The sequence below is a fragment of the Macrotis lagotis genome, chromosome 4 (genome assembly GCF_037893015.1).
Source record: "Macrotis lagotis isolate mMagLag1 chromosome 4, bilby.v1.9.chrom.fasta, whole genome shotgun sequence".
Lineage (NCBI taxonomy): Eukaryota > Metazoa > Chordata > Mammalia > Peramelemorphia > Peramelidae > Macrotis > Macrotis lagotis.
The window spans coordinates 71,722,001-71,744,832 of NC_133661.1; the positions used below are offsets into that span (position 1 = coordinate 71,722,001).

At 36.4% G+C, this 22,832-nt stretch overlaps 1 protein-coding gene across 2 annotated transcripts in view; it reads right to left on the reverse strand.

Annotated features, from left to right (window-relative positions):
- LOC141521015 (tyrosine-protein phosphatase non-receptor type 20-like) overlaps positions 1 to 22,832 on the reverse strand; it is a 292,732-nt gene that overhangs the window by 140,958 nt on the left and 128,942 nt on the right. For both annotated transcript variants that reach the window (XM_074233097.1, XM_074233089.1), the window contains exons 28-30: positions 22,200 to 22,528; positions 5,630 to 5,906; positions 2,917 to 3,085 (exon numbers count right to left, since the gene is read on the reverse strand). In XM_074233097.1, the coding sequence (XP_074089198.1) occupies positions 2,917 to 3,085; positions 5,630 to 5,906; positions 22,200 to 22,528 (775 nt within the window). The remainder of the gene's footprint in view (positions 1 to 2,916; positions 3,086 to 5,629; positions 5,907 to 22,199; positions 22,529 to 22,832) is intronic.

The following is a 22,832-nucleotide window of genomic DNA, read 5'->3' on the forward strand; positions in this document are numbered from 1 at the left end:
ACAGACCAGGAGGGAGGACAGAGCCTCACACACTGAGACTCTTGTGGGAGTGCCCCCAAAGCTCAGGAAGCACCCCAAAACTAGACCCAGGCTGGGAAAATGAGCAAGCAGAGAAACAAAAGGAAGACTATTGAGAAATATTTTGCAAATGAGCCCAAGAAGGATCAAAATACTCAGTCTGAAGATGAGGAAGCACAAGCTCCTGCATCTAAAGACTCCAAGAAAAACAGAAATTGGGCTCAGGCTATGACAGAGCTCAAAAAAGACTTTGAAAATCAAATGAGGGAGTTGGAAGAAAAACTGGGAAAAGAAAGGAGAGAGATGCAGGAAAAACATGAAAATGAAGTCAGCAGCTTAGTCAAGGAAATCCAAAAAAAATGCTAAAGAAAATAGCATGCTAAAAACCAGCTTAGGTCAAATGAGGAGAAGAATGCTTTAAAAAGCAAAATTGGCCAGATGGAAAAAGAGATAAGAAAACTCTCTGAGGAGAACAAATCCTTCAGACAAAGAATAGAATTCAGGGAGATTGATGAATATACCAGAAATCAGGAATCAATACTTCAAAACCAAAAAAAAATGAAAAATTAGAAGAAAATGTGAAATATCTCATTGAAAAAACAAGTGATATGGAAAACAGACTTAGGAAAGATAATTTAAAAATTATTGGAATACCTGAAAGTGATGATCAGGAAAAGAGCCTTGACATCATTTTCAAAGAATTACTACAGGAAAATTGCCCTGATATTCTAGAAGCAGAGGGCAAAATATAAATGGAAAGAATCCACCGATCCCCCAGAGAAAGAGATCCCAAAAAACCAAGCCCTAGGAATATTATAGCCAAGTTCCAGAACTCCCAAGTCAAAGAGAAAATATTACAAGCAGCCAGAAGGACACAGTTCAAATATCGTGAAGCTGCAGTCAGGATCACACAGGACTTAGCAGGGCTTGGAATACAATATACCAGAAGGCAAAAGAGCTTAGAATGCAGCCAAGAATGAACTACCCAGCAAGACTGAATGTCCGTTTCCAGGGGAAAAAGATGGACTTTCAATGAACCAGGGGAATTTCAAATGTTCCTTTTGGAATGGCCAGAGCTGAACAGAAGGTTTGATCTTCAGATACAGGACTCAGGTGAAGCATGGAGATTGGAGGAGAGGGGGGAAATATGAGGGACTTAATGAGGATGAACTGCATGTATTCCTGCATAGAAAAATGACATTGATAATACTCATATGAACCTTCTCAGTTAATAGAGCAGGTAGAGGGAGCTTTTATAGTTGAAACACAGAAGAAAGCTGAATTTGAAGATAAAATATGGTGTAAAAATGGAGTCAATAGAAATAAAGGGAAATGGAATGGGAGAAAGAAAAAGGAGAGGGGGAATAGTCCAAGATATTTCACATAATAAGATTTTTTTATTACAATAAGCTATTGCAATGATATGGAAGGGGGGAGGCAAGGGGGAATGAGGGAACCTTTGCTCTCATCAGAGGTGGCTAAGAGGAAACAGCATATATACTCAATGGGGTATAGATATCTGGAGTAAGAAGGAGGGGGGGAGCAGGGGGAAGGGGTGGGGATGTGAATAAAGGAGGAGAGGATGGACCATGGGAGGAGAGTGATCAGATATAACACATTTTCTTTTTTACTTCTTGCAAGGGGCTGGGATTGGAAGGCCTGCCCAGGACCATAGGGCCAGGTGGATTCTGGGCCTAAGGGGTGGTAGGGGGGCTCAAGGCTTCTTGGCCTCAGGACCAGGAATCTGTCTGCTGTGCAGCTCAGCGACCCTACAGCAGAATCAGAGTGAAAGGAGAGAGAAAACATAGTACATGGTAGTGGAGAAATAAGAAAGGAGGGAGTTGTGATCAGCAATGGCAACAGTGGAAAAATATGAAAGTAACTTTTTTGTGATGGACTTATCATAAAGAATGTGATCCACCCATGACAGAGTTGTTGGTGTTGGAACAAAGACTGAAGCACATTTTTTGTTATTATTATTTGGGGGAGGGTGCAGGGCAAGTGGGGCTGGGTGGCCTGCCTGGGGTCACATAGCAGGGTGATCTTTGGGTGTCTGGGGCCGGATTTGGACCCAGGTGCTCCTGGCTCAAGGGCCAATGCTCTATCTGCCACCCAGCCACCCCTACTATTATTAGTATTTTATTTTATTTTGGGTCTTTTTTTTTCTTTTCTTTTTTTCTTTTTTTTTCCCTCTTTTTTGGTTTTTGCAGGGCCGTGGGGATCAGGTGGCTTGCATGTCACATGGCTGGGTGATTGTTGGGTTTATGAGGCTGGATGTGGGCTCAGGTGCTCATGGCTCCAGGGCTGGTGCTTCGTCCATTGCACCACCTGGCCATACCTACAATTATTACTATTATTTTTTTTATTTTAATTTTTTTCTCTCCCCTTTACTTTTTTCGCCCAAGCAAGTCTATCTATATTCATGGGGGGAGGGGTATTTTGTTTACTTGTAAACAAGAATATTTTATTAATGTAAAAAAAATTTGTACAAAATGAGAATAAAAAATAAAGTTAAAAAAAGAAAGGAAACTATGGATACAGAATGTCATATATATTTTGAGACTTGTTGCTTTGTTAATTTTTGTTTAAGTTTTTGTTAAGTTTTGCTTAACTGTTTTTCTTTGCCTGAAAGGAACACTCATGAAGTATATTGGGAAACATTTATTATTATTTTAAAGATAAGGAATACGAAGCTAATAGAGCATCGTTGACTTGTCCACAGTCACAAAATATGAAGTACAGGATTCTAAATTCAAACCTTGTTTTACCTTATTCTCAATCTAGAACTTTTACTGCTATCCCATGCTGTCTCTTTCGATACCGAGAAAAGGCGCATCACAGATGAAGTAAATGTTTTGGAAGCAGTGCTATGCTTTTCATTAAGGTTCATTCACATACCTAGCTGCCCATTACTATCTTTCACAAGTGTTATTTCAGGCACATCCTCTGGTCTGAGGAAAATGGAGATGTCTTCCACAGGATCAACCACCATGTTGAGTTCAGAAGAAGCATCAGGCAGGAAGAGCACTTTGGAGTTATCATAGGAGAAATCCTTCTCTCCTTTCCCCTAAAACAACAAACATGAAATTATAATCCATTTCATGCAGTGAAGGCATCCTGTCCCCAGGTTCCATAGAACTCAGTGATGGACCCTGGTCTTGGAAACAGACACAGCTCTTGACCACTCTCAGTCTCACCTGTGAGGGCACAGCTGTTCTGACTCACTTTCCCAAATATATCCCAAATGTACTCTTGTTACATCCACTTGCACTACCAAACCTTCTTGTACTCATTCCCTGATCTTATTCAAGTCTCTATGCTCACACTTGCCCTTCTCTGATTCCCTCACTTTAATCTCAAATGAACATATACCCAAAATGCATTCTTTCCACAACTGCTTTTCTCCCTCTTATATTATATACTAGATCATCCTCCTCCCAAACTTCCAGGCAACATGTCAGCCTTGAAGCAACTTTGACCTTAAATACCATTTTTTACCTCCCTACCCCATGAAGCTATTTCTTCCTTCAGTTTTCCACACATGGGTGGAAGACAAGAAGGAAATCTTTGGGGTACATGTCTGTGTCCCTCTTTCCATTAATTATGCTATGTCCCAAGAACCTGACAAATGAATTCAGTCAAATGAATAATACATGGAAAATAGGTTACTACAAAGAAGTACATATATTAAAGGGACTGGACAAATAATTGAAATAATACAAACTTCTCCCACCTTCACCTAAGCTACTCCCTAAGTTAATATACAGACCACTCCACTACCTACAGAAGGTGATCCCATACAAACACATTCACAAGACTTGTAAAGGCACAAAGGTTATTTTTATAGTTTTAAGAACATACCAGACCATTTATATCTTAAGGGCATAGACAGAAAGAAGGGAATATGATTACATGCAATCATAAGATTTCACTTTGATCATCTCTTTGAAAAATGTTACTACATTAGAGAGCATGACAGCTCTTTGTGTAGAAACAGACCTGTGATTTTGTTGATACAGGGGATTGATGATTTAGAAATGCCTTCCACCCAACAAAGGGAAAAAGCTCACCTACAGCTTGGAGTCTTAGAATTATCAATGGCACTGAAAGGTTGTTTGCCCAGGGTCACACAGTTTGATCTATCAAAGGCTAGACTTGCACCTAGGTCTTTCCTGACTCCAAGGTCTGGGTCTCTGTCCAGTATAGTGTGGCGCTTTTCCTATCTATATATGTACATTTACTTGAAGCTTCAATTCCAATCGTACATTAATTTGACTCTTATTATTGTTTCCCAGAGCCTCTAGGCTGTTTTCTCCTTTGGGCTGCTAAGCTTTACAGTCACTTCATTAAGAATGACTTCTTTCCATAAGTAGTTCTCCAGTTTGCTTCATGACACTGTGAATCTATAATTAATCATTCCAGGAACCTGACTTTCCTATCAATGTTGGCCCAGCACATTCAAAGCCTCCATTTCATCTACTCCATTAACTTGTTGCTTCATATTTCAGATAAGAACTAGGTCTCTTGAGGAGAGTGATTTGAATTACAAATTTTTACCCTCCATATGTATCTGCCTGTATAGTCCTTGGAGACTAGTTTAATTATTTGTAGGGAGTGGAGCTTCCCAGTTGAGAACTAGAAATATTTAGTACAAATAAAGGAAAGTGAAATTTGAATTACTTCTGAATGAAAACCAGTATGTTTAGTCACAGTTGCAAATATTAAGAATTTTAGCATATAGTCCCCTAAAGCCTACATCTTTTTTAAATTTCTTGACAATTCAACAAGTTTTATTTTGTTGGGTTTTTTTTACTTCATATTGGAGACTTGTAAAAACAAGTGGTTACATACTTCTTGTTGAACACAGGACTCTCTATGTTCTAAGTCTAACTTGTTATATTTGCAGCTTTTCCTCAAACACTACTCCCAGATTCTCATTCTTATATTTTCTTAACACAGTCTCATACTATGACCCCACCCTCCAATGTCTCCCTTTGTTTGATGAAACCACAATACTATTCCAACATGGTCTCTAGCCTGATTCCAATTTATCCCAAAACAGAAATTCAACAGAAAAGATTTGAGTTGTCATTCTTATCATTTCCCCAAGCTATGTTGATCCAATCAATTATCAGTACAGAACAGAAGGTAAGCAGAGGGTTGTGCATGAAAGGAAAAGGGTTTTAGATGAAGGACACTGACCTCAAATAGATCTAATTTCCATGGAAAATCAAACTAGCCTTAAGAGTGAGTGTAGTCAGGGGTAGATAGGTTGCTCAGTGGATAGAGCATTGAACCTGGAGTCAGGAGGGCCTGAGTTCAAATCTAGCCTCAGACACTTAATAATTACCCAGTTGTGTGACCATGGGTAAGTCACTTAACCTCATTGCCTTGCAAAAATAAACCATAACCAAGAACAAAAAAGAGTGAGTAAAGTCAGGTTCAGGAGAGTCCTACTCTGCAGATGGATAACCCAACTGAGCTGGTGATATCATATTCACTGTCAACTCTTAGTGTAATTAAAAAAAAGCAACAGAGAAAACTCTGAAGAGTCCTAGTGTGTGATTTGATCTCAGAAAAATCAGTCTCACAATGAGGAATTGTTACCTACCTTGGACAGGTCATTCTCTACATCTGCAGTCTCTTCCAGGTCTTTCCATTCATCTTCTTTATTGCCAGACTCCTCAATAGGCAAAGATATGGGGTGAGGCCTAAATGGTATCTGAAGAGTGTTCCTTGAAGATGCTTCCAACCATCCTCCATAAGATATTGGAGTTACAGATGTAGTAATTATAGTAAGATATTCTTCATCAATGGGAGTGGCAGGGGGAAACTCAGGTAGACAGTATTTAAGACATTCATCATCATCACTCCTTTTGAATTCAGGGCTTAAAAAAAAAGAAATCTATGTATTCCCCAACATCTCATGACTGACTTCTCATTCTACATTCATATTTCAACACATTAAACTCAAAAAGAATAAAAATCATGGTTGCATCCTACAGTCTTCTAGCATATGATATATATTACAGCTAGGAAAGTACCATAACACATAGACCACTCGAACTAGAGTCAAGACAATCTCCAGGTTCAAACGTCAGTCATTTGCTAACTGTGTTATATATGGGTATGTATATATACCCATATATACAAATGTATATGTATATATAGGTATAGAGACCCTGGGCAAGTTATTTAACTTCTGTATTGACTCGGTTTCTTCAACTATAAAATTGGTCTCATAATAGTACCCATCTCCCAAATTTGTTATAAGGAGTAAATGAGATAATATTTAAAGAGTCTGCTAGCACAGTTCCTAGCATATCAGAGGTGCTACTTAAAGCTAGTTGTCTATCATTATCTCTGCTATTAATTTTAATTTCTTCTCTCTTGTCTCCTGTGGTAACTAAGATTGCTTTTTTGTATTCATATTTTATTTTATTTTTCCAATTACTTGTTATGAAAGTTTTTCAACATTCATCCACATGCATACGCATATTTTTAAGTTACATGATTTCATTCCACACTCCCTTCCCACCTCCCTCCTCTCAGTGACAAACAGTATGATGAATATTGTACAATCACATTTGGGTTTAATAGGTTTAAAGATTAGTAATTTTCTGTATGAGGAATTAGGATTAAGAGGAAAAAAAAGAAAATCATGAGAAAGAAAAATAGAAGAGAATTTTTTTGTAAAAAAAGTTATTGTGTTCTTTCAGATTCTGTAGGGTTTTTTTGGTTTGGTTCGGTTTTTCTTCCTCTGGATGTCCATAGCAGGTCTCCTAGGGTTGTCCAAGCTCTCTGAATTTCTGAGAGGAGCTGCTTCCATCAAGGTTAATCAACTCACAATGTTGGTGTTAATGTGTATAATGTTCTCTTCTGCTCTCTTTGCTCAGCATCAGTTCCTGTAATTCATTCCATGCTTCTCTAGGGTCCGACCATTCATGGTTTCTTAAAAGAACAATAGTACTCCAAAACATTCATGTATCACAACTTTTTCAGTCATTCCCCAATTGAGGGGCATCCCTTCAATTTCCAATACTTTGTCACCACAAAAAGAGCTGCTATGAATATTCTAGAAAACATGGGACTTTTCCCATTTTTAATGATTTCTTTTGGATATAGACCTAATACTGGTTTTGCTGACTGAGTCTGTCTTGACTCTGGCCCAACCCTACCTCCCCACCCTGGATCTTGCCTGGCCTCAGATAGACCCACCACATTCTCCAGTGGACCTGAATCAAATTAAAATGTAATTAGGAAATATTTAACAAAATAAATTAAATATAATAGAAAATTTATTGTTGTTCAGTTATTCTTCTTGGCAAAGAAGTTAGAATGATTTTCCATTTCCTTTTCCAGTTCATTGTACAGATAAAACACTGAAGCAAACTTGCCCAGAGTCTCAGAGCTATAGAGTCTGAAGCCAAATTTGAATTCAGATCATCCTCATTCCAGACCCAGTGCTCTATCCACCCAGCTGCCCTTATCAAAAGAATATATATATATATATATATTTCCTCCCCTGATAGAGGAGTACAGTTTCATCTTTGCTAAGAATAATATCTGACCCATAGTAATAATTTAATAAATGTGTTTGGGTTTTGGTTTTTGCAAGACAAATGGGGTTAAGTGGCTTGCCCAGGGCCACACAGCTAGGTAATTATTAAGTATCTGAGGTCAGATTTGAACTCAGATACTCCTGACTCCAGGGCTGGTGCTCTATCCACTGCACCACCTAGTCACCCCAGTAATTGTTTGGGTTTTTTTAGGTTTTTGCAAGGCAAATGGAGTTAAGTGGCTTGCCCAGGGCCACACAGCTAGGTAATTTTTAAGTGTCTGAGATGGGATTTAAAACCTAAATCCTACTGACTCCAGGGCTGGTGCTTTATCCACTGGGCCACCTAGCTGCCCCGGTAATTGTGTTTTGATTGATTGATTTGGGAATTTTAAAAGTAATAGCCAGCATTTATATAGCATTTTCAAATTTTCAATAGACATTTAACGTGTTATATCATTTTAACTTTATAACCCCCTTTCTCTGGTGAGATAAATGTTATTGAAAGTATCAAATGCAGGGTTTGGACCCAGGATCAGTCTAACACTGTACCCACCTTGCACTGTGCTCATGGAAAAAAAACAGAACTTTATGGGATCTGAGAATTGCTACTGATTTAGGAAAGCAAAGAATCTCAAATCCCTTTATACAACAATATTTTTTCTCTAAACTCTCCAGAATCCCTTATGGAGAAGACTGTGAACAAGTTCAATCCTCTGAAATAAAGGGCAGCATTTGAAAAACAATTACTCCTGAGAAATGCAACAGGAAGACTGTTCAATGAAGACTCATTATCTGGAAAGAGAGCTGAAAGATGTATACAAACAAGAGCCCAATGAAGGGGTTTCCTGGGAATCCTTTTATTTAAAAAGTCAGCCTCTACTGGCAACTCATGAGAGTGTGGTTAGAGATGGCAAAAAGAAAACATCTGAGAGGAAAAACAAAGAGATGATTCAAAAATCAGAAATAAAGCAATTATTCATTACAGCACTTTCTAATTGCTGTAAATTACAGCATTTGAAAGCAGCTATGTGACTCAGAGAATAGGGCACAAGACCTGGAAGACTTAGCTAGCTTTGTGACTCTGGGCAAGTCATTTAACCTGGTTTGCCTGAGTTTCCTCCTCTGAAAAATGAGTTGGAGAAGAAATGTCAAATCATTCAAGCATCTTAAAAAAAATCCCAGGGGCAGCTAGGTAGCGCAGTGGATAGAGCACTGGTCCTGGAGTCAGGAGGAACTGAGTTCAAATTCAGCCTCAGACATGTAATACTTATTAGCTGTGTGAACTTGGACAAGTCACTTAACCCCAATGCTTTGCAAAAACAAGCAAAAAATCCAAATGGTATCATGCAGAGTTAGATATAACATAGCTGAACAACACTGAATTTGAATAGCTGTATATTTTTCTAAAAATAACTTTCCCTCCTCTAAACTCTCAGCTATTATATACAAAATGCAATCCCACAGTCTTTCTCTTTGCCATAGTCCCTCACATAGCCTTTAATCTTTCTTGAACTAAGCTTCCTGAGATCAGGTACCAATTTCTTTTTCTTTATATCTCCAGTACTTAGGGCAATGTCTTGCTTACAGTAAGTATTTAATAAATATTGAATCCAATTGATTTGAAAAGAATTGCATTCATTCTTTCTTAACCCCAGTCCCAAAGTTTATTTTTGTGACATGCTCTCCTTACAAGAGGAGATTTATGTTTTATGCTTGCATAAGGAGGCTGAAAGTTTTAATAAAAAAAATCCATGGCTTTCATCTCCACCATTGAGGAGAGAATTCCATACCAATTGGCTTTGGGACTTGGGTTACACTTTTCTCCAAGTCTTTACACAATTAATATTCCCCACAGAGGGAAGACAGGCTTTGCAGCCCTTCTTTCAATATGACATTATAAGTAAGTCTTTGTCTTTTTTCTAACTTTTTAATGATTATTGAAATTGAACATCAGCACAATTAAATTTTCTTTGAATTTATTTACATTTAAATATAGGAAATTTACCCCCCCCAAAAAAATGGCATGCCAACTTTTCAAGCACTTCCTATGTCTGTATCAAGACCCAGTTGTCAAGTAATTCTTATTCACATTTCCCCTTATAGAGTCATGTTTAGAACTTTCCCTTGGTTCTGTGACTTCTATCTTTTTGACTCCTTAGCTACAGGAGCTATTTGAAGCTTATGTGCAAAAATACGTGTAGGTGTTACCAAGGAAATCTCATGTATTTTTTTATATGACCTTTTGCCAGTGACATAGATAGAATAAGGAGGAATGTCCCCATTTTACAACTAAGGACTTTATAGATCAATGACTTGTGCAAGAGCTGGACAGTTAATCAGTGGTTGAGTTGAAGTTTGAGTCCAGGACTTTAGACACAAGGACTTCCATCTTTTAGTGGCATTGAGTTACAGTGGGTATCTTTACACATCACACATAGAAAGGGTAAGTTATGCTGACTACTTACTCTGTTCATATAATAAATTGCTAAGAACAGTATAGCTAGGTCCAAATTAGTGTGAATAATGAATCCTTAAAGTGGTCATATTATTCAAATTCACATTGCATATTTCCATTGGGCTTGAACAATTGTCATATTTTATATAGTCATAACTTTGAATAGTGTGAAATTGGAGGACTTGTGACCATTTTACTGGATTCATTATTCAAACTAACCAGAACCAGCATATAAAGAGCTACTTCTTTTCAATGATACATTTAGTTGGAGGAAAAAAAAACCAAACTCCCCAAAGTTCTGCTCTGATGCTTCATTATAGTAAGGAGTTGACCTTGGTTCTTAATAAAAATGATTGTAATAGCCAGCATTTATATGGCACTTTAAAGTTTAGGAAGCATCTTATATGTTATCTCATTGGATTCTCATAGCAGCCTTGTAAAGTTTGGACTACATTAGCCTCATTTTACTGACACAGAAACTGAGACTGAAAGGTTAGGTGATTTGTCTGGGATCAGTTGGTCAGTCATTAAACATTTATTAAGCATATTAAGTATTGAAGATACATGAATAGAAAGCCAAGACAGTCTATGTCCCCAAGGACTTTACAATTTAAATGGGGAGAAAATATAAGAACAATAATGTATAAATAAGCTATTTCCAAGATAAATATAAAATAATTAAGCGAGAATTAAAAGGGATTTGAAAGATTTTCTGTAGAAGGTGGGATTTTAACTGGGACTTCAAGGAAGCCAAGGAAGCCAGGAGGTGGAGATGAGGAAGGAGAGCATTCCAAGTATGGGGAACAGCCAGTGATAATACCTGGATAAAGAAAATGGAACATCTTGGTTGAGGAATAGCAAGGAAATCAGTGGCACTAGATCAAAGAGTATGGAAGGGAAGAGTAAAAGGCGCAAGAAGACTGAAATGGTGAGGGGAGGATATGGTGAATCCCAAATAGAGGATTTTATATTTGATCCTTGAGGTGGCAGGGAGTAATTAGAGTTTATTGAGTAGCTGGGTGACAACTTTGACGGTGGAGTGGAAAATGAATTGTAGCAAGGAGAGACTTGTAACAGGCAGATTGACCAATAGGCTATTACAATAGTGCAGGCCTGATGAGATGAAAGCTGTACCAGGGGGTTGATAGTATCAAATGATAGAAAGGGGCATGTTCAAGAAATGTTGCCATGATAAAGTCAACAGACCTTGGCAATAGATTGAATATGGAGGTGAGAGATTGTGAAGAGTCAAGGATAATACCTAAGTTGTGAACCTGGGTGACCAGGAGAATGGTACTGCCCTCCACAATAATAAGTAAGTTTGGGAGGAAGAGGAGTTGGGGAAGAGGAGGTTATGGGTTCCATTTTGGACATCTAGTTTAAAATCTTTGTTGGAAATATAATTCAAGGTGTTTAATGAGGAGTTGGAGATGCAAAACTGTAGTTTAGGAGAGAAATTAGACCTGGATAAGTAGATCTGAGAATCATCAGCATATAAATGATCTTTGAATCTACAGGAGCTGAAGGGATTACCAAGTGAAATAATAGAGAGGGAGAAAAGAATAGGACACAGGATAGTGCCCTGTGGGTTATCCATGGTTAGCAGCTCTGATCTGTATGAAGAGTCAGCAAAAGAGATTAATGTATATTCAGATCAATAAGAGAACAACAAGGAGAGAGTCAATCTTCTGGAAAAGATGTGAAGGAATGAGAACACTTTACATATATAAGTGTTAGTCTTGGTAAAAAGAAAGGTCATCTCCTGTTGTGAGACTGGGGCAATGGAGGAGGGGGAGAAGCAACTAGTCAGTGTCTGAAGAGAGATTCGAACTAAGGTCTTCCTGACTCCAAGTCCAGTACTCTATTCACTACTCCACCTAGCTACATCTTGCATTTTTCTTTTTTTGACAAGTCAATGGGAGTTAAGTGATTTGTCCAGGGTCACACAGATAGTTAGTGTCAAGTGCTTGAGGCTGCTTTGAACACAGGCCCTCTGACTCCAGGACCACTATCCACTGTGCCACCTAGCTGCCCCCACCTAGTTACCTCTTGAAGGACATTCCAGTTAAGTGCAAGCCTTGACCTGTCTCTACAAGAGTTTTAAGGAAGGGCAGGAATGAGTCATTATCTTTGTCTGTTGTCCAAAAACCAGCCTAGCCAACCTAGTCAATATGAATCGGTTCATCACCAAGTTGACAAAGTGAAGACTTTCTTTATTTTGCCACAGCAACTCTTAAAACTCACCTACTAAGTGTGTGAAAGAATCATATTCTATGTCATTTAAAGGGGAACCCATACTAGTGAAATTGCAGCTCTTTAAAATATAATAGCATTGGGGAAATTATTTTAAAAATACAAAATACGTAGTCCAAGTAACTGTTAATTATTTGCTCTCCTTTATTATTTGAGCATGAGGGAGTCCTCTCCCAAAAAGGAGAAATGTTACCATATGACAGAGGAGAAAATGACATCAAAATTTATAATTGTCATATTTGCATCTGGGGTTGGGAATTTGATGCTATTGAGGACAGAGTCAAGTGCTATATTTTTCTCATAGAAAGCTTCTGTGACACCAGTGATTCGGAGGAATAACAGAAATAGGACATCATCTTATGAGATGATGCTCCTAGCCTAGCATAACCTCACTGATTGATTATTGTATCACCTGCCTGATAAGGGAAACTGATTCATCCAGTGGTGGAGAAAATACACTATCTAGTAGAGTTTTGGTTTTGACCCAGAGAACCTGGATTCAAATCTTGAATTCTACTTTTCTATTTCTTTGTAACCTCAGTACTTGTGCCTTTTGACTAAGTTGTATGACTTTGGGCAACTTCTCTGAACTCAGGTCCCTCCTCTCTAAAATGCATGGGCTAAATTAGATCTCTCTGAAGGATATTGGACTGAGTTCAAATTCTACCTCAGATACTACCTGTGTGACCTGGGTTACTTAAATTCTATTTGCCTCAGTTTTCTCATCTGTAAAATGAAGGTAACAAGCGTACCTACTTCCTAGGAAACTAATATAGGAATCAAATTTGTAAAACTATTGAAGTATTATGAAATGCTGACTATGAAGAGGAAAAGAAGAAAAAAGATGGTAATGATGATGATGATCTCTACACCCTTCTAGATGGTTTAGCTTTATCTGATGATGACAATACCTTGGACCACTTGTTGGAAGGATCATCACAGATCCTATTAATAGGAAACCACAGAAGAATCTACTAAAAGGAATTATATCTAATTTCTCCTCTTGGGTGACACTTAGCAGCAGTGCTAGAGAAGCCATGCCAAAAGCATTACCTGAAGTGGTCTGGTGGGCACTAGGGACCACTGTAGGAAGAGTTAAGCTTGGCAACAGCAGCTGGAAACACCCATGTGGAACATACCTCTCTCTGCCTCTAAATGCTTGAGACTCTATATAGACCTTTGGGAGAAGAGTTGCTCATTGGAGAATGTTTCTCATTTTCAAAGAATTCTACAGTGGATTCTACTTTGTTTATCTTCTCATTTTCTATAAAACTTTCCTTCTTGAATTTCCTGAAATTTGTGTTTGTGAGTGGAGAGTTCACTTCAGGATATTTGTCTCAGTCAGTCTGCTCCTCAAGATAACAATAAGCCAAATGAGTTGGAAAATCTCTTGAGTCATTCATATAATGCAATGGTCTCTGAAGCGAGAATCACAAAAAATGTCCAATGCAGAAATAGGGCTGTGATCAAAGCATAAATGTGGCAGAACTCCTTGAAAACAGTGCCTATGGGTCTCTGCTGTTCTCCAGTATTGCCTCCTTTAGTGGCGGAGCATTTTCCTTAATCCAACCCTACATAGCTGACTCTTCAGTGTTAAAAAAAAAAACTCTACCATCTAGTTTAGGTACCTTCTCCTACACCAGTGGGGAGCCCAGAAGAAGAACTGAAAACTTCCTGGGATTGGGACTGAAGTTCTTGGATTTTTCTTTTCACTGTAATTATCCTCTTAAAGCTGGATAAGGTCTAGCAGGACAACCTCAAATGCTGCTTCTTATTGTAGAGCATTCTTGGAGAAAGAGATTAAACTGAAATTTCTTGGATGTCTTCTGTAAAAGAAACAATTTTGGAGGACTTAAGATCTTACAGTTTCAGAGTACTGAGAAATGAAAAATCTCCTAACAGAGAGATGATAAACTTCTTATGGAAAATAAGCATTCATTTTTAGACATGGACAATGGGTTGTTATGTCTTGCTTAAGTGTTCCTATTTTTTACAAGGATTTATTTTTATTTTTATTTCAGTGGGTAGAACAAATTCTTGTTAATTGATTTTTTAATTTTTTAAAAAAATATAGGCCATTTGATATTATATTCAGTAAAAATGAATTTATTAATTACTGCTAATTTCAAAGTGCAAAGAGAGATACAATGAAAAAAATAACAGTTTCTGCCCTCAGGGAGCATACTCCTAAGATATACCAGGTAAATAGTTAAATAAATCCAAGATAATTTAGGGAAACAGATCCAGTATTTTTCTTCCTGGTCTGTCAAGTACATAAAATAGAGTAATATGAAACAAATTAGGAAAGGCAATTATGGTTCACTTTAAATGGTAGGCAGAGGAGTTGTCATTTTAGCCTTGGGTAATCATTTTGCAATGGAAATTCTTCAGCAGATGAGTGAACTGTTCAGATCAGTGCTTTAGAAAGATTATTTTTACACTATTCTAGAAGGAAGTTTGGAGAGAGGAGAGACTAGAAGTAAGAAAACTACCCTGGAGGCTATTGAATAGTCCAGGAAGAGCTGATCAATCAATCAATAAGCATTTATTAAGAATTATTATGTATTGGGGATACAATGTCAAATATGACCAGCCCACAATAAATTTATATTCTATCAATAGTGACAGCATCTAAATACATGCAAAATCTACACAAGTAAAGGTAATATCCTGGGAAAGGGAAGGGCACTTGTAGATAGGAAGGATCAGGAAAAAGGTTAAATGTGGGAGGTAGCCCTTGAACTGAAAACTGTAAGAAACAGAAGTGAGGATGGAAGATAATATAGGCACTAGGCTCATGCAAAGGATCAAAGTCAGGAGATGGGATGCTATGTTTGAGGAAGAACAACAATGGAGGAAAGTATGAATATTCCTAGAAAGGAAGTTGGAACCAGATTATTAAGGGTTTGAAATGCCAACCAGGGTAGTTTGAATTTGATCCTAGAATGATGAAGAGCTAAGCTAGCTGTCATCTGTAGGTTTTCCTCCATTGACCTCAATTGCTTTATATAGTTAGTGCTAAATAAATGTTGTTTGATTAATTGATACTTCTGCATGGACTGGACTGATGATGTTTCTCAAAGAATCTGCCCAACCCAAGCACAACCCAAGCGCTCAGAAATTCTGCCAAGTTTGAAGGAGTTCAAGAATGGGCTTGCCTGAATCAATCTAACTAAATTCAGAGGTTCATTACCACAGTGTCAGTCACTAAATGTTCAACTCTTTCTTTCATTCATGAAGAGTAGTAACATATAGACATTTGTGATATAGATAGCAGGAAGGAGCAACCAGACTAATGAAATCATGGAATCTTAAAATATTGAATATATGTACACTTTACAGAACATTAGATCTCTTAGTTAAAGATCACTTTTCTATGCTTTTGCTATGTGATCAGACACTGCTAAACCCTGGGAATATAAAGGAAGGGACCTTCCAGTCCCTACTTTCAAGAAGAAAAGCTAAGTGGCAGAGTAGATAGAGCATTGAACCCAGAGGAAGGATGATCTGAATTCAAATCCAGCTTGTGACCCTGAGAAAGTCACTTAACCTCTCTTTGCCTCGGTTTTCTTATCTGAAAAATGGATAATAGCAACTGAGTCCCAAGATAGTTGTGAACATCAAGTGTTTGGTAGAAGACTGTACACAGATTCTTTCCTTTTTTCCTTTTCTCAAGGAACTCAGTTCAATTGAGGAGGTAATACAAAAAATATATTAAGCTATTTACAGAATAAATTGAGATCATCTTCAGAGGGAAGGCACCAGCATTGAAGGGTATCCCACCTCCTTGTAGATGAAGGGATTTTATCTTGGACTTAAAAAAAGTTACACAAGAGGCAGAGATGAAAAGGAAAAGAATTCTGGACATAGAGAACAGTCAGTGAAATATCTAGAGTCTAAAGATGAAGTTGTGCAAGAAACAACAAGGTGGTCACTGTCACTGGATCACAGAGTTTGTAGATGGAGTAAGGAGTAGAAATTGGAAAAGTAAAAGAGTGTTGGGTTAGAAGGGCTTTCAGTGTCAAATGGGGGAATTTTATATTTGATCCAAATGGAATTTGTTGATTTTTATAGTAAAGAAATGGTCAGATCTGAGTTTTAGGAAGATTAACTTATCAATGGAGTAGAAATTGAACTGGAATAGTGAGCTTCTTCAGTTGGGGAAACCAACTAAAAAGCTAATTCATGGTCCCAATATGAAGCAAAAAGTACCTACATCACAGTGGTGGCTGTGTCGAAAGACAGAAAGGAGCATATACAAGAAAAATGACCAAAAAGTAGTGTCTCTTATCCATTGATCAGGTCAGCTTAATTCAAAGGCTCATAATCAGAATGAGGTAACAGATGCTAAACTGTTTACACTACTTATTAAGAACATTTATTAAGATACAGAATTGGGATGGAATGCCTCTCCTAGTAGTTTTACAAAGGTAAAATGGCAGTCAATTGGGGTGAGAGAGAGAAGTTGAAGGTGACACCTCAGCTGCAAGCCTAATTAATTGTGAATATGGAGGCAATAAGGAAGTTTAGAAGTGGCTGAGGACAAGATTAGGAAGAATGATAAGCTAAATTTTGAACCTGTTGACTTTAAGATGTCTACAGGACATAGTTTGAGAAGCCATTGGACATGTGAATTTTGAGGTTAAGAGAAAGGTTTGAACTAGACAAGCAAATAGAAGAATCATTAGATTTTTTTGTCAAATAATAATGTACAAAGGACATTCAAGATTAGGGTCAGAAGATTTGGTTTAATTACTATCTTGGTCACCTTGTAACTATAAGTCAATCAAAAACATTTATTAAGTGCTTATTATGTGCTATGTTCTGTGCTAAGTTTGGGGTTACCAAAGGAAACAAAAGACAGTCCCTGACCTCAAGGAACTTACATTCTAATGAGGGAGACTACACGCAAAAATATATATACGAAGTAATATACAAGGTAAATAGGAAATAATTAAAAAGAGAAGGCACAAGATTTAAGAGTCATTGAGGAAAGCTTCCAGTAAAAAGATAGGGTTTGAGCTGAAATTTAAAGAATTTTGGTCAATAGCTTGAACTTTAAGAACTTTAATTTACCCATCCATAAAATAGGGATAATAATTTTTGTATTTACTATTTTGGGGTGGTAATGAAGAAAATACTTTGTGAACTACAATTATTTATCTACTATGGTCAATCATTATTCTAGGCACCATTAATATAATTAAAAAGAAAGAAATTATGTGTATTCACAAAGAGTGTATATCCTAATTAGGGGAGACAACAAATTTATACAGATAGGCATATGCCTATCTATATTGAAATTTATACACACACACACACACACACATATATATGTATATACATATATATATATATATATATAGAGAGAGAGAGAGAGAGAGAGAGAGAGAGAGAGAGAGAGAGAGAGATGGGTGGGGAAGAGAGCAATTTATCCATTTTGGATCATCAGGTTTGATTAAAAAGATTAGTGGTAGCTAAAATTAATAGAAGAGGTCAAGGTCACATCAAGAGAGCAATGAATAGCATGCTAAAGAGCTAGGATTTTATTCTCTAAACAATTTGACATTTTGTGAGCAGGTGAAGAGTCATGAACAAACTTGCTCTGTTTTTGCTTTTTTGAACATACTTCCATCATACTCACAATTTATGTCATAATAAGCCATTGGTCAGGAACACAACCCACAAATTTCCTCTGGGAAAAAATAATCTGCTTTACGATTGATTCACTTTTGACATAATTTCCAGGAACCATTTGCAGTGATGACTTTACCAATGATTAATAATAATCACAGATGTAGATAAACATCTCTAATTAGAGCTTGAATATTTTCTCTCACATGAAACTTCCAGCTCCATGTCTTCTATTGACTAAACCCACATGACAAGGCAAATTCAAGGCTTAGCATTAAACAGAAACCATAAATTCATTTCAATTCACTTCATAATAACATACTGTGTCTAAGGACAATGCTGACCATCATGGATTTCAGTTGGTTTCAATATTTTTGCTTGATTTAAGCCATTTTTAATCCATATCTAGGTATCTCAGCAACTCATTTCTAATTTATTCACTTAAATAAGGGGTTCTCAACCTGTTCTGTATCATGGATCCCTTTGGCAGCCTGTTAAAACCCATGGACCTCTTTTCGGAATCATGTTGTTAAATGCTTAAAATAAAAATAAATAAGATCGCCAGAGAAACCAATTTTGTTGAAATAGTTATCAAAATATATAAATATATATGTATATAAATATATAAAATATTTACATGTAATTTACATGTAATGTATAATTTTATACCATAGCATGTATATATACACATAGCAATATTTTATATGTCATTATGTAATTATTTGCCTTTAATAATATAATTTTATAGTATAATATACATCTATGGGTATATATGGGTATATATTGTCTATCATGATGAAATGTATAATTCATATATAACATTATATACTCATAAAACATAATTATATATTATGATATATGCATTTTTAAACATATACATACATATAAATACATACATTAAGGCAGGAAGGCAAGAAATGAGCTCTGGTCACCTTGGCTCTAAAGTCAGCCTTCAACCAACAATACCTCACTAACTTCAGACTTTGGCAGTTAGAAAATCAGTAATGAAAAAGTCACAACTACAAATTCAGTATTGACTTGAGCTAATTGACCCATATATTTGGTTTCAATTGGTTTCAATATTTTTGCTTGATTTCTTTGCTTGATTTTGGTTTCTCTGATTCTTTTTGATACCCAAAATAAAAAGTTCTCACTAATGAATGTAGATGCTTAGTACTCACTACAAAGCTAAGATTCAGCCTTTTCTCAAAGAGGTACTAGCATAGACAAAGGCAGTAGCCTCTTTCAGATATAGTTTTCTCTCCCTTTTCCCTTTTACCCCTTCCAGATGGCAGCTGCCTTTGAAAGACCCTGCGTCTGTTAGCCATCTGCTGCCCCCTCCTGGTTATGGCTGATACCACTAGGTCCCAGGAAGTATTTCGGCCCCCGATAACGGTTTAACCAGGCATCATCCTTTTGTAATCCAAAAAGTCCAATAGAATCCTTTCACTTCAATGACTTTTTCAAAGTGTTGATTACAGTCCATAGTACAACTCCTTTTGGTAGTGAATCATGCTCCTACCCTGTATTGTTTTATAATTTTTGTAGATTTATTCGATTCTTAAAATAGAGCCTACAGACTCTTAGCAGAGAAGCAATGGGATAGATTTCAGGATAGAAAACTTGGATAAGAAATATATTGCTTCTTTATTCTTACTAGTCTCTAAGTGAAATTTAGCATTTCTTTCCATTGTGAATGTAGGCAACAAAACATTTACCAGACTTGACTGGATTGCCAGAGTGGTTTCAGGACCCCCAAAACTAAGAACCCCTTGGTCTAAATTGCAAACTCCTTTAAGAGGTCACTTTCTCAGAATGCTCTCAGGAAAAAAAAACTTACATGAGCAGAAGTAATGGGAAATATACTATATACAAAGGAACAACAATGTTGTAGGATGAACAACCTTTTTTACTTACCTTTTCTAAGCAAGGCTGTGATGCAAGAAAACCTGAAGGATTTATGGCAAATTTTACTATCCATTCCCAAAACTGAGCTGATGCTGTCTGAATACAGATTGAAACATACTTTTTTTACTTTATTTTTCTTGAGGAGGGGGTATGTTTGCTTTTACAACATGACTATTTGGTATTTTTTCATGACTACACATTTTTAATCTTTATCAAGTAACTTGGAGAAGTAGGTGGGAAGAAGGGAGAGAATTCAGAAGTCAAGATTTTAAAAGGAATTGCTGAAATGTTTACATGCAACTGGGGGAGAAATAAAATAAAATATTTTAAAAAGTCATTTCTTTTCTTTTTTTACTTCTTTCCTTCTTCCTTTCTTTCCTTCTTTCTTTTTTCTCTTTCAGTCACAGAGATTTTAGCAAAGTTTTTTTTTAACTCAATTCAATTGCATCAAAACATTTTCCACTTAGGCAAACCTAGGAGAGAAATAATGCACTATAACTGATAGAAAGACCTGCCCTGGATTCAAGAAGACTTGGGTTCAAGTTTTACCTCCAAGATCCACTGGCTATGTGAATCTGGTCAAGTCACAAGAAGCTTCTTATTGTTCCTTTAGGTAATTCTTGAAGATGAGAAATTATAAACCATTTGTTGATATGCATTGTAAAGGAAATCACAGATCCTGAACACCACTGTTTTTTTGTGAAAAGCACATAAATAAGAAGTTAAGTGGAGTTAAACGATAATTTTGAGATTAAATAAGTGCTTTGTCATGGTTTTTAAGTGCTCAGAATTAAAAGTACAGATCAGAGATGACTATCATATTAATAGAATACTGTGATATAAGAAATGAGTTCATTGATTTTAGAAAAACATGTATGAAATAATGAAGAGCAAAAGAGAACAAGTAACAGCAATATTATTTTTAAAATAACTTTAAATGAATTAATCATTTTGATTATTATAAATACCCTAATTAACTACAAAAGATATGAAAGATGATACTATTTGCATACAGAGATAGAACTGATAAATGATTTAACACACAAACATGCATGTGTGTGTGTGTGTGTGTGTGTGCATATCTGTGTCTGATGGTAATCATCTCGAGGGGGGGAGAAAAAAGTAAAAAAAGAAATTTACATGATAAATTTATTTTATATTTGAAAGGAATAGCAAGTTTTACATCATAGATTTGCAGCTTTGTGGACAATCATCTTTTTTATTATTCTACTATGTTATGGAAATTTTGTTTCATTTCCTAAATTTAAAATAAAAATATCATTTGAAGATGGATTTGAAACAAAGATAAAGAAAAATCCCTCAAGGATATAAAGAATATCAATTTCTTAGAGTTCCATTTGACTAAGAATATAACTTCTAATTTAGTTGAGTAAACAAGCTTTTATTAAACATCTTTTTATTAAACAACAAAAAGTTGTGTTCCATACAATTTAATACGGTAGTAGGCATTATGTTCAGTTCTAGAGATACAAAGAAAGTCAAAAGACAGTCTCTGCTCTCAAAGAGCTTACAGTCTTTTGAGAAGAAACATATAAAAACCATATGCAAAAAGATATTACAGAATAATTTGAAGGTAATCAACAGAGGGGAGGCGCTGACATTAAGAGGAGACAAGAAAGGTTTCTTGCAAATGGCAGGATTTTAGTTGGGACTTACAGCAAACCAGGAGATGGAGGGGGAAAGAGGAAAAAAATTCTAGGCATCTAAGATAGTTGGAGAACAGTAAATGGGGAAAAACTAGGTGATGGGGTGGCTAGGTGGCGCAGTGGGTAGAGTACCAGCCCTGGAGTCAGGAGTATCTGAGTTCAAATCCGACCTCAGACACTTAATAATTACCTAGCCATATGTCCTTGGGCAAGTCATTAACCACCTTGTCTTGAAGAAAAAAAAACCTAAAAAATTAGGTGATGATCAAAAACATCTTTTTTTGCCATCTGTGACACTTAACTAATCAATCAAATACTGGTATATTTACTTTCATCAGTCTTATCATCTCAAGTAAACTATAAGCCTTTTGAGGACAGGGCTTATCTTTTGTAATTCCCTTGCTGCATCAAACAGAGCATTAAATATAATTTAAGTATTTAATAAATAAAATCCAGTACTGGTCCTTGTATACTTTACAATCCAACAGTGCTTTGCAGAGTACAACAGAATGAAAGATTAGGCAGGTTTGAAAAAGACCTTGGGAACGATCTAGTACCAGTTCCCTCTATTCCCCAGATAAAGAAATTGAAACCCTGAGAGAATGACTTGTACAAGATCATACACTGAGTTAATGTTAAATATTAGTTCCAGTAATGAAATCTATCCAATACACAAAATACATACAAGTCTATTCATTCTTACCTTTCTGGTGTCTTTATATCACAAACTGAGTAGCAATTTTGCCTTACATCTTCTTCTAAAGAGGAAACCAATTCTGGAACATCAGCTTCTCGGTGATTAGTCCATGAACGTTCGTGTAAAACATCTGGATGAGTTATTAATGTACCCCAAGATCTCTCTTCACCTTTGTCAGAGTCCCATTTTTCCTTATCAATGACTTTTTGGAAAGAATCCTCTGATTCCAGTGTGAAAGGGACTCTTTCACTACTACCTGGATTCAAGTTGCTCATATGTTCTGGAGAAAGACATTCAGCTCTGGAAAATTCTTTGTCTGGAGAAGATGTCGGTGTCTGTTAGAATTTTTAAGAGATTTTTAAAATCTGAGCCTATCTCTTTCTCTTGGAAAATTTCTAAGAAATATTTCTTGATTCATATATACCAACATCTCAGATTCCTCTTTTTTAAGTCTAGATAAAACAGAGCTACTTTTCCTTCTATAGACTCCTTTTAAGCTTTCTAACAATTCTTCATTTTTTCCTACTCCAACATTCTATTCATCATGTCTCCTAGCATTTGATTGTTGGTTTCTTTTTTCTTTTTCATGGTTTCTATCACTCATGATTCCTAGAATGCATTTGTAACATTTGTAACTTC